This window comes from Chinchilla lanigera, unplaced genomic scaffold, assembly GCF_000276665.1.
Source record: "Chinchilla lanigera isolate Chin_1 unplaced genomic scaffold, ChiLan1.0 scaffold00007, whole genome shotgun sequence".
NCBI classification, from domain to species: domain Eukaryota; kingdom Metazoa; phylum Chordata; class Mammalia; order Rodentia; family Chinchillidae; genus Chinchilla; species Chinchilla lanigera.
Genome location: NW_004955408.1, coordinates 35,593,764 through 35,605,189, shown reverse-complemented (window position 1 = coordinate 35,605,189; position 11,426 = coordinate 35,593,764). Strand labels below are relative to the sequence as shown.

At 41.2% G+C, this 11,426-nt stretch overlaps 1 protein-coding gene across 1 annotated transcript; it reads left to right on the top strand.

Moving 5' to 3' along the window:
• Cdo1 (cysteine dioxygenase type 1) lies at positions 1 to 11,209 on the top strand. The gene is made up of 5 exons (XM_005376528.2): positions 1 to 430; positions 3,246 to 3,323; positions 5,261 to 5,415; positions 9,263 to 9,432; positions 10,464 to 11,209. The coding sequence occupies exons 1-5, from the start codon at positions 261 to 263 to the stop codon at positions 10,491 to 10,493; spliced, it is 603 nt and encodes a 200-aa protein (XP_005376585.1). The 5' UTR covers positions 1 to 260; the 3' UTR covers positions 10,494 to 11,209.
• The last annotated feature ends 217 nt before the right edge of the window (positions 11,210 to 11,426 follow it).

The following is an 11,426-nucleotide window of genomic DNA, read 5'->3' as shown; positions in this document are numbered from 1 at the left end:
CAGCTGCGGCCGAGAGCTTAAAAGGGGCCGGGAGGGCGCATTCCCAGGTTTGGTGCCGCCCGGGCGCACGGCCGCTCTTCTGCTCTCAGAAGCGCTCCCGAGGGCGGGCGTCGGGGCTGCCCTGCGCGGGCTTCTTCAGCTTCTGGCGGCGAGTCTTTGCGAGGTCCGCGGGCATCGCAGCAGGGGTCCCCCGCCCCGCCTCCGCTCCCCCGGATCCTCGTCTGGGCCGCCAGCGAGACCCGCGCGCAGCCCCGCGCAGGATGGAGCAGACCGAGGTACTGAAGCCGCGGACGCTGGCCGAGCTCATCCGCGTGCTGCACCAGCTCTTCGCCGGCGACGAAGTCAACGTGGAGGAGGTGCAGGCCGTGCTGGAAGCCTACGACAGCGACCCCGCCGAGTGGGCGAAGTACGCCAAGTTCGATCAGTACAGGTGAGAGCGCTCTGGCCTCAGCCAAGCGGCGCGGGCGCGGGTCTGCAGAGCTCGGCGGGTCCCGGGCGCGCTGCCCGCCACCCACCGTCTGCACCCCGGCTGCGGGTCGCGGGGCTGGCGCCGCGCTGCGGGCCCCCGGGCTTCTGCTCGGAGAAAGTGGAGCCTGCTTTCCCCGCTGCCCAGACACTGTGCACAGGAGGACCAGGGCCGGGTGGGGGACCACCGCACAGCTGCGAGGCTTCTTCTTCCCTCCTTGCCCCGGAGTTCCTTGGCTGTAAACCACACCGATGACCCCAGCCTCGGGAGCGATGCCCCCTCTCCGAGCCATCGTCTACCACAAAGTCGGAGATACACAGAGACCCCCCGCAGCCAGACAAACGCAGGCTCCTGCCCGCCTGTCTCCTGGGAGACCTGACTGGCTGTGCTAGCAGAGGGTGCTCCCCAGACAGCGGGGTCGCTGTCGTCAGCTATCCAGAAAAAGGGTGGGGGTGGGGGACACAATTCCCACTGTCAGTTCTCCACCACTATTCCTTCGGTCTCCAGCCATAAGGCTCCTTCCAGAAGGCATTTTCCCAATGTAAAACAGCATCTTGATTTTGTCAACTGCTACTATTCCGTTTCTGCTGCTTGCACTTCCAAACCAATTCAACCTTCTCAGCTGTGGGTTTATTTAAACTCACTGTCAGCTTTCGCAAATTAAGCACACATCTGCCTTTTCAGCCCGCACGTCACTCGCTCACTCTTACCCCTAGTTCCATCTGTAATGTACTCTGAAGACCACTGTCAATTTTTTAATCTGCGAAGTGGCTTTCGGAATTTCTTTGGGTTCCTATCAGCTCAGTTCCTGGGCAGGTCCTCTGCCCATCAGTAAAGCTACCAGTGTCCAGCGTTTCTATTTTGCCTGCATTTGCTCCAGATAAGTGAGATCTTGTGATGGGCTGTGTATTCGCTCCAGTCATTTTTTACAGGATAGCCAGGTGCCATTCTTCTCCGTTTAACAAGCAAGGGCTGGCTGCCAAATGGGAAACAAAGCGCTTGGATACAGGATCTCATTTCTATCAGGGTCCAAAAAAAGCCTAATTGTTCTAGAGCCCATACTCTAAATCACATGGAACTTCCTCTGGACAAATGACACTGTAATAGTTTCATTACAGTATATATCTGACTAGATGCAGCATTGGCTGAGTAAAATTAATTAACCAGGGTGGGTTGTAACTGAGCTTAATCCTTGGAATCGGAGCCTTTTGAAATGCAGCCGACTGAGCTGCACAGCTTGGTAAGATAATAGTATAGTGTGCATGGACAGCTGGGCAAATAGGGAGTGAGGAAGATGGACGGGCAGAAATTCTACCGAATTTTGGGCATAGAATGGGTACCAAGAACTGCTGATCTGCGACCTTGGAGGTGGCAGTGGGAAGGAGAGTGTGCAACAGCGAAGAACGAATATGGAATATCTTCCACAGAACATGCCTGGCCATGTGGCCCAGACGGTAAATTCTCTGGAAGAAGGCCGAGAGAAACAAGAGGGGACCCTAAGACTGGCAAAGAAGTAAGATCCTGGTGTAGGAACCCAGCTTACTGTGAATTACAGGCTGGGTAAAGAGTAACAAAGTGAGGAGGACTAACAGCTAGATGTATTTACTAAACAGCTCCATCAAGGACCCCGCTGTGCCAGCAGCTGGCTCTGAGCCTGAGGGAGGGGGGACAGGAGAGGACAGAAGGGGCACAAGGAACAAGAGGTAACAGATGCCAAGTGAATGGACGTCACCAAAAAGGCAGCATGATCCCTTGTCTTTAAAACAACAGTCGCAGCTGTGTTCACCTCTTCTTTTTGCCCTCTGCTTTTGTTTTGAGTGAAGAATTGTCTTGGGCCATATGTAAAACAAATAAATATAAATATGTATATATTTTAATGTGTATAAGTAACAAAACTTCTTGAATATTTTTATTATGATACTTTTTAAAAACAGAGTAAAAAAGAAAAGATGGACTATAGGTTGGCCAGGCCTCATTGAATGCCATAAGTATCAGATTTTGCTAATTAGACGGTGACAATATTACTGATTGGACCAACAACAACTTCAGAGATGAGTCTTCCCCCACCCTGTACAGTGGCAGTGAGGCTGTGATAGCTGTTTTGGCTTGGATTTTTTTTTGGCCAGTTACTGATTTCTCTTCTTTAGTGTTCTTGCCTAGTGAAGCCTTTGTTCTAGTACTTAGGTCAGCCCCCGCCTTACTTGTGGAGAACTTTTCATTATAAGTGATTTTGAATGTGGTTTGTGTCTGGGCTGTAGCAGTGAAGTTACAGAGAATTCTAGAACAGCTATTTAATGAAACCTTGTTTCTCCAGTTCTGCTGAGCGACAGGGGAGAAAGAGCCTAAGACAACAGTGACATTCTCCCCTGGAGTGGCTGTGTGCTCTACAAGTATCTTCTAGGGAAGAACTGCAACTTTTTTTTATCAGTTTGATACTGACACAAAAATACGGAATTTGTTTTTTGTGATGTTGTTGTTCCTTGTTATCTTTTCACATCATTAGTCAAAACTGAGCAGCTATGTGGTGATTCAAAACACAGAAAGGTCCTGTCATCCTTCAGGGACCAGCAACACAAAGCAAAACGCACAAAATGTAGAAAGGTCAAAAGTCAACTGTGAAGAATAATTTTCATTTGTGGTGGATTTCTTATTACAAAACCACACTCAAAATTGCTGAGCAGTAGAACTATTAACGTGTATGGCACTTTGTAAAACTTATTTTTCCTAATCCTTATTTCAGCAGTCAGATTTAAACTTCTGAATTCATTCTTTTCTTTAGGTATACCCGAAATCTTGTGGATCAAGGAAATGGGAAATTTAACCTGATGATTCTGTGCTGGGGGGAAGGACATGGCAGGTAATATAATCATTCAAAATACTTCTTTAGTGCATTTGGCCCAGTGGATGAGAAGAACACAGTGCCAGGCTAGCCACTAATTTTGCAAAGACTAACAGATCACATTTTAGAATACTCATTCACGTTGTCCCCCAATCCCAACAAAAATTACAATGGGAATTAATTTAGGGGGTTCAAGCATATACCATGTATGTTAAAACCGGTTCCCAAAATGAGTAGTAAATCAGATGACCTTAGTCACCTTCATTTAACCTCTGTCTTCTGTGGAGTTAAACTTCTTATGGAATTGTGTTTAAACCTGACCTTTGTGGTGTTTGAGGTGTGTAAACAGTTGTGGGACCAAAGACCAAACCAGATTTGGAGCTAGGAAATCATTTCACAAATTCAGAGGTTTTCTTCTTACTTCAAGCTAATTATTTAGCTTTTTTTAACAAGAAGTCAACTTAAACTAATACTGACTCTTTAACAGTTGGTTCTATTGCTTCAGTCTGTGCATTTACCAGTCTTACTGTCAGCTGAATATTGTCTTTTAAAACAGATTCTTCCCAGTTTTTGAGAATGATAAAGAACAGTAATCTACATCTATTTTTGATTGGATTGGGGAAAAGGACAAATGAACATTTAAGGCTTTAGAAAGTTAGCTCTATCAAAGATATTTATTTACTCATATGCAATGAGTTATATACATTCATTAAATATTATTTGTGAGCCTGTTATCAATGATAGACCTAGACTCTGGGGACTTAGGAAACAAGTTCTGAAGATACATATACAGGTTAATAGAATTCAACATGTGAAATAAATACTAAAAAATGTGCACATTTGTGTTCTGTTTTGTTTTGTTTTGAGACAGGGTCTCACTCTGTAGTCCAGTCTGGCCTTAAACTTGGAGCAATCCTCCTGCTCCAGCCTCCAAAGTACTGGGATTACAGAGTGTGCCACCATGCTGGCCATGTACAGGGACATATATTTTAATCAGCCCTATAACCATTACTGCTTCATATATCTAAATACTATTTATTCTAAGATCAAATACAACTTATTTTCTCCACCAGTATTGGGAGATAACCACAGACTGGCTACACTAAATCTGTAGATATTAACATTTTATATAATGTACAGTATAATTTAAGGGGGATAACATGTGTGCACATCTCCCCAACCCCTAAAGGAAAGAGAGAAGAAAAAAGTATGAGTGAAAAAAACACTGAATAATATACCAAGTTATCTTTTCAGTTTGTACAATTACCAAGGTAATTTTCTCTAATGTACTTTTGTTCTTATATTTGTTGTTTTGTTATGTGGTACTGGGAAGCAAACCTAGGGCCTCGAATACCAGGCCAACACTCTGTCATTTCTAAGATATGTTCATAATCGAATTCTAACTCAGGTTAAGTGAGCTCCTAAAAGCTAGATTTTGAAGAAGATAAAAAGTTGCTGGTTTTATTACCAAATGAGTATGACAAAACATTGTAAACATTAACTACTCATCACCATGGGCACACATCATAACTGTGCCCCTTTTTAGTGTGATGGCATATGCTCATCATCCCAGCTACTTAAGGCAGGAGGATATCGAGTTCAAGGCCAGCCTAGGCAACCCAGTAAGATCTTTTCTCAAAATAAAAGGGGCTGAGTATGTAGGTTAGCAGAATGCTTTCCTAGGGTACACAAAGTCCTAGATCCAATCCCCAGTGCCACCGATAAAAAAAAGAAAAAGAAAAATCTGTATCTCTCATATTCCTTGATACTGATAACATGTTATTTATTAGTTTGCTCTGAACAATGTTCAGTTGTAGATTGATGGCATTTTAAAAATCCATCTGAAATGGATTTGTACCTGGAAGATGTCCCCTTGATAGTGTGTAGATATCAGCTCAGGACGGACTGGATAATAGACCAACTGCTGAGTGCCATTGTCATTTGTGTATTAATAGTAGTATTCATGATCACACGGATTCCCACTGCTTTCTGAAAATGCTGCAAGGAAATCTAAAGGAGACATTATTTGCCTGGCCTGATAAAAAATCCAATGAGATGACCAAGAAGTCTGAAAGAACCTTGAGAGAAAACCAGTGTGCCTACATCAATGGTAAGTACATGCTGTCCTTTCTCTAACGATGAGTGGGAACAACTGAAATCTTATATGAAATAGTGATTGCTTACACATGTGCAGTGGAGCCTGTCGTGGAGTCATGATTTAAAATACTTGGGAAATGACCTAAACACAGTGGGTTTTGTTTTTCAAAGCTTTGAATCTTGGTTGGAATAATTTATTTAAAACATGTGTATGTAGGATAGGATCCATTGAAAAGTCATTTACCTGCCAAAATTTAGAGCAGTCAGCCTAGAATATGAATTTATATTTAGTAGACTCAACAAAAAAGATGATTGGAAATAGTAGTCGTTTTTATTTTAAAGAGAAAAAAATAAAAGTAACAATAAAACTAGTTTCAAAACAAGTTAGTAGGAGAGTTACAACAATTAATACATTGTGTATTATTGTCTTCATAGTAGTTTTTCAGACTAGAAGATACAGGCATGATATCTTGTCCAAACAATATTAGCACAAACCTTTCTTTTCAATTAATTAAGAAAAACTAGCTGTATAACTATCATGTGCATAAATATATTTTTTTCTTGGCAGTAGTAGTCATTATGTTAGAAAATGTAAAGAAATGTTCTGGAAGTGATTAAGAACACTAGCAAGTCCCTATTTTTCTAAAATGCATATAGCATAATTAAATGACTTTCCTTATGAGAGATTTTACAAAGTATGATACTGGGAAGTGATTTATAAATATCTTAATAAGAATTCATTCTTTCCCCTAAATGTGGTGTGGGAAAACTAAATGCTTCTCAGGAGAGACAGTAATTTAGCTTTTATATTCCTAAAAGGGACAGTATCTTATGAGATAGATAATATATGGGAAAAGTAAATACCTTGTCTGAGACCACTCGGCTTTTGAGTAGCAGCCAGGATTTGAACCCAAGTAATTTGGTTCCAAAGCACATGCTCTTAATTAGGATGTAATCTCATTATATAAAATAAAGTATTACAGATGTTTCTCTGGCAATGCCTGTTCTTCCTTTGTATACCTTAAATGCTGGTGTTAGTCTTGATATTTGGCCTAAATTTGTCACATCATTAGGTTGAGAATGCAAGTCACTTGCAAAAGTCAGTTTTATGGGAAGCTTTTTTATCCATCCGCATAACACAAGGCTTAGTTTGCTATGTAGCAGAAAACTCATAATTCATTTTTTTAAGTATTTAAGAGTTGCCATACATAAGGTACACCAGAGTTACAAGAGCAGGGTTGTTGCCTATAACATATACAATCAGGACAAAAGCCTTATGCATAGTTCTTCTCCGTTAGAGTCAGTCTGAGATTGGCTACTGGGAAATCTTCCTATGCAGCAGTCGGTATGAGCTGAGTGTGTGAGGTTAGGAGTACTGCAGGCAGGGGACAGGACTGTGAGTGTGCAGTGAGCTGGAGCATGCCAGCCACGGTGGTGCTCACCCACCAAGGACAGTATCCTGATTTCTTTTTCCACAGAATCTGGAAAGGTTAGTTCTTATTTATGTGAATTGTTGCTAACCTATAAACTGTTAAGCGAGTTGTACTAGAATGTTTCTGTAGACTAGTTATCCAGATAGCTTAACTACCACACATTTTCAGTCTGTAATTTTTACAGGTCCCAGATTGAGGGTGTGGGTAGAAAGCCATCAGAAGAAAGATGTGTCAAGGACAGAGAAGAGCGTGAGCAAAGGCACGGTGCCTGCAGAGTGAACACTTCGGGAACGGGGCCAGAGGAAACGGGGAAGGAAGAAGGGCTTGGACAGTGTTAGTAGGAGGGGAAAGGGCTGTTCTGGGCTGCTAAGACCAGCAACATGCAGCGTGGGGAAGAGGAGAGGAGAGAAATGGAGCAGGCGCATCGAGTTTGCACAGAAGTAATGGGCAAAAAGTCCCTAGAGCATGGATATAACTGGCCTTCATAAATATCACCCAGAAAGACCCAGTATTGCTGTAACAAAGGGTGCACTTTGAACATAAAGGAAAAGGAGGCCAAGGTCAAAACATAAGAATGATGAGGCTGGGATTAACAGTCAGGCTTATACATGCCTTGGGCTTAGGTAAAGGATGAGTGCCTGGTGTCTGCAGTCTTTGCTCGCAAGACTGTCCACCACAGATTGGGTGGTGTATACACTACTGTTGAAGACACAAAAAATTATTTGTGTGAAGGACAGTTGGTTCTTAGGAATGTTGAACATTTGTTCAAAATTGTCCTTAAGCCAGTGTATTGTGAAGTAGTAAGCTATATAGAATCAAAGCATTTGCTGGCCTGAGAATTAGGTTCCACTTTCCCAAACAATACTGAAAATCCTTGAAGTTGTCACTTGTTCAAATGTAATCTCGCAAGTCACTCTTAGAACCTGAGTCTTCTGCTTCTAGACTTTGTTCTTCTAAAAAAATATCTCTATATTCAACTCCTACACCTTGACTGGTTGTTTAGCAGAACGTGGGTGGTAACGCAGCAAACATCATCCGTCAGAATTATAGTATTTTTGCTTTCTAGTTTCCAGTGTTCAGGGGTAAAGCTCAGCATCATTCTGATTCTTACATCTTCCTGTGAAATCTATTTGTCTTTCTAGGAATGTTTGGAATCTGCATTCCGTCTGCAGTGTTGCATCCTACTTGATGATTCCTTCACTGGGCAGGGTACTCAGTAGGTTCTTAAAAATCTGGCCATTTGCGTTCCTCAAAAAAATATTCTTAGGTTATTTCTCGTGGTGGTGGTGGTGTTTCTGAAACTATGATTGTTAAGTTATTAAAATTCTGAATTACTTCTCCAATTTTCCACCCTCTGTCTTTTTATTCTTTGAGTCCTCTTCAGCTTTTCCTACTAACCCTTCTATTCATGTATTTATTTCTAAGAGCTCTTTTATTTTTTGGTCCTTTATGTGGTACTTGATCTCTCTTAGGACCTTCATGATAGACTTTTTAAAGCCTTCTAATCAGCATCTGTTTCAAGTTGCCTTTTGCAGGTTGCTCTCGGCTGTTTTCTGTACTAGACGCAAGCTGCAGTGTCTAGCAGCCTTGGGTATAAGGTAATGTGTAAAAGCCAGGGACAAAAACTGTTCATGGATAGCTGTGAACACAGGAGAGGGACTTGTTGGTAGATTTCACTTCGATTATCTGGTGGAGAACTTTCCTGGAGGAATTCCCACGGACAGGATCTTTAGGGAATTTTGCTTGAGGAATAAAATACCTTGAAAATCTGTCCCCATCTCCTACCTGGAGGAAAAAATTCTGTCTGGAAACTGGATGGTGAGAAAAACAGGAATCTTCTCATTCACTATGTAAATTTTTCCTTGATGCACCTGTTTTTCATTTGGTTTCCCTGGTCTCCAGTTCATCCACTGATTGTCCTCTGTGCAGAGAATGGATCTCAGTCTCCTGGGGAAAAAGGGAAGGAAAATTGGTGAAAGGGATTTGAGCCTCTTCTTAAATGGGCTTCCAACCAGTCAGTGTGCTTTAGCTCTCTTCACTCTCACTTCGTGGCCCTGCCAATTCCTGAGCTAACTGAGAGTTTCAAGATACAAACCAGGTTACTTCTGGCTTTCCCCACAAATGGCTTAAGATTTTGCTATCCCTCCTTTGCAAAGCCATCCATCTTTCAAGCTTTCATAATTTTATTAATGTTTTCTCTTTTCCTATTTTCTTTGTCTCTGTATGTCAGTGTCTTTTTTTTTTTTTTTTAATTCTTACTGTAATGGGAGGAGCATGCACATCTATTTTAACTGGAAGTTCTAACTAATCTCTGCTAGTTCCACATGCCTCAGTACTTACTCAGGATCACAGATGATTAACGAAATGTTTACCCTCAGCTATCGTCTAAGCTCCTGCATCTTTTCATCCCTTTCTGGTATTCTTCAGATTCCATTGGCTTGCATCGCGTAGAGAATGTCAGCCACACAGAACCTGCTGTGAGCCTTCACTTATACAGCCCACCTTTTGACACTTGCCATGCTTTTGATCAAAGAACAGGACACAAAAACAAAGTCATCATGACATTCCACAGCAGATTTGGAATCAGGACTCCATTTGTAAGTCTCATTTCTCTCTTCTGGGTTTAAAGTCTTACAGAATGACAGTATCATGCTGTATGTACTACTGTTGTTTTAAATATTTGAATTCCTTACTTTAAGCATTCTTGAAGAATGAGATGAACTTTAACGCTGGAGAAAGACCCAACATGTCTTAGTTGTTTCTTAAATTTTGGGCAGACTATATTTAAATTAGATTTTAAAAGAAACATTAAATTAGATGCAAAGAATTATTCATTGAGAAACTTTAAATTGTATTTTCACTCTCATTCTTAAAGAAAATGCTTTCTCTTCATTTGGGAATAAGAGCAGAATCTGTGTTATTCGATAGAAATGTTACTGCTGTGATTAATTTGCTGGGACAACACAAATAAGTAACACAGTTAGCCTTTGTAGAGTTGAGACCCTTCAGGTGAGACTTGCCTGTTTGATTGCTTTTTCTCTAACATATGAAGCAATTTAGCCCACAGAAAAGTCAGGGTGGACTAAACTAGTATCATTTGTGTGTATTTGTGTGTGTGTGTGTCTGTGTGTGACACACATGCGGTGGCCTTGTGCATGATAGGCATTTACTACTAAGCCGTGCTCCCAGTCAGCCCCTTTTTCTTCTTGAAGAACAAGAATTTGCACTTTAATCAGGCAACCAATTAACACTAATGTGGTAGGGCTGTCTTCTCTGCCTGGTGAGATGAATTCGCTCTCGGGAGGAATGGTCTTTATTTAGTCATTGGAATGTCCAGAAATTGGAATGTACTTGGAAAGAGAGACTGAAAACAATCCCTTTGATTCTTAATGAAAGCACAGCCTTGGGAGAGAAGCAAGGGTAGAATTTTCTCATGTCTTTCCCCATTGTGTCTTTATCTAGCGCATTCTGAAGTCTAAGACATACCCTTATCACTGGAACAAAACAAAAACACTTCACTGCCATGGCCAAGTTTTCATATACTGCTAGAAAAGCAAGACTACTTGGAGCAAGCTATAGTGCCATGTGTAAAGATTCTTACACAGCTTTCTCTTATCCTTTTTTACAGCCAACTTCAGGTTCACTGGAGAACAACTAAGGAGCACCAAACCTACAGAGTTTTGCTTTAAGGTCTGCTGAATGTTTTTGCCTTGGACCAGAAGGCCTTCCGCTATTTGATGTCCAGTAATACACTTAATTAAGCCAATACTTAGATCTGCTGTAAGGCAAATGCTAATGAATGATAAGGCATTAATGAGGAAATAGTACCCCAAAGTACTGTAGAAGAAAAATTCCATTTAAAAAGTCTTGAAATTTTAAAGACCAAATCAAATGCTTTCCTGGTTCTATCCTTTAATTCTACTGCAGCATAGTAGGAGTTTGGAAGTTGTTTTTTTTTTTTGTTTTGTTTTGTTTTTTGGTTTTTTTTTGAGCTTTGGAAATACTTTGGTCTTTGAACTGTCATTTACAATGAATATAAACAAGAGTACAGATATGAACTGTCTGCTTTGTTATCTGGTGGACTAGATGTAGGTGTTTTTAATATACTTTGTATACTCTTTTAATATTTTAAGAGAATTTTTGACCTCTGGATTTTATTTTTTCAGTATTTTACAGCTTCCTTTTCTATAGGTAATAGAAAAACCTAAGGCCATTTTACTCTGAAGGGCAGAGAACTGACTTTAAAATATAGTGTACCCAAACCTACAACAAACCAAAACCTGTATGTAATGTGTCCCATGGTCACAGACAAACATTTTATACTGCTTCCCAGTTTGCCAAATAATTTTAATAAAATTTGATTTGAACACCGTTTGAAGTGGTCTTTTAGAAAAACTTTGTATGAGTCATTGTTTCCTAGATGTAGAGTACCAAAAGCACTGTGAAAGATGCTTTTATGATGTAAGACAGAGAGAGCCAAAAAACTACATTCAACAGCAGTTTACATAATTGGGCATGCAGCTGTCGTAGAGTGCTTGTATAGCACACACATACACTCCTGGGTTTGATACCCAGAATCAGAAAAAAGGAG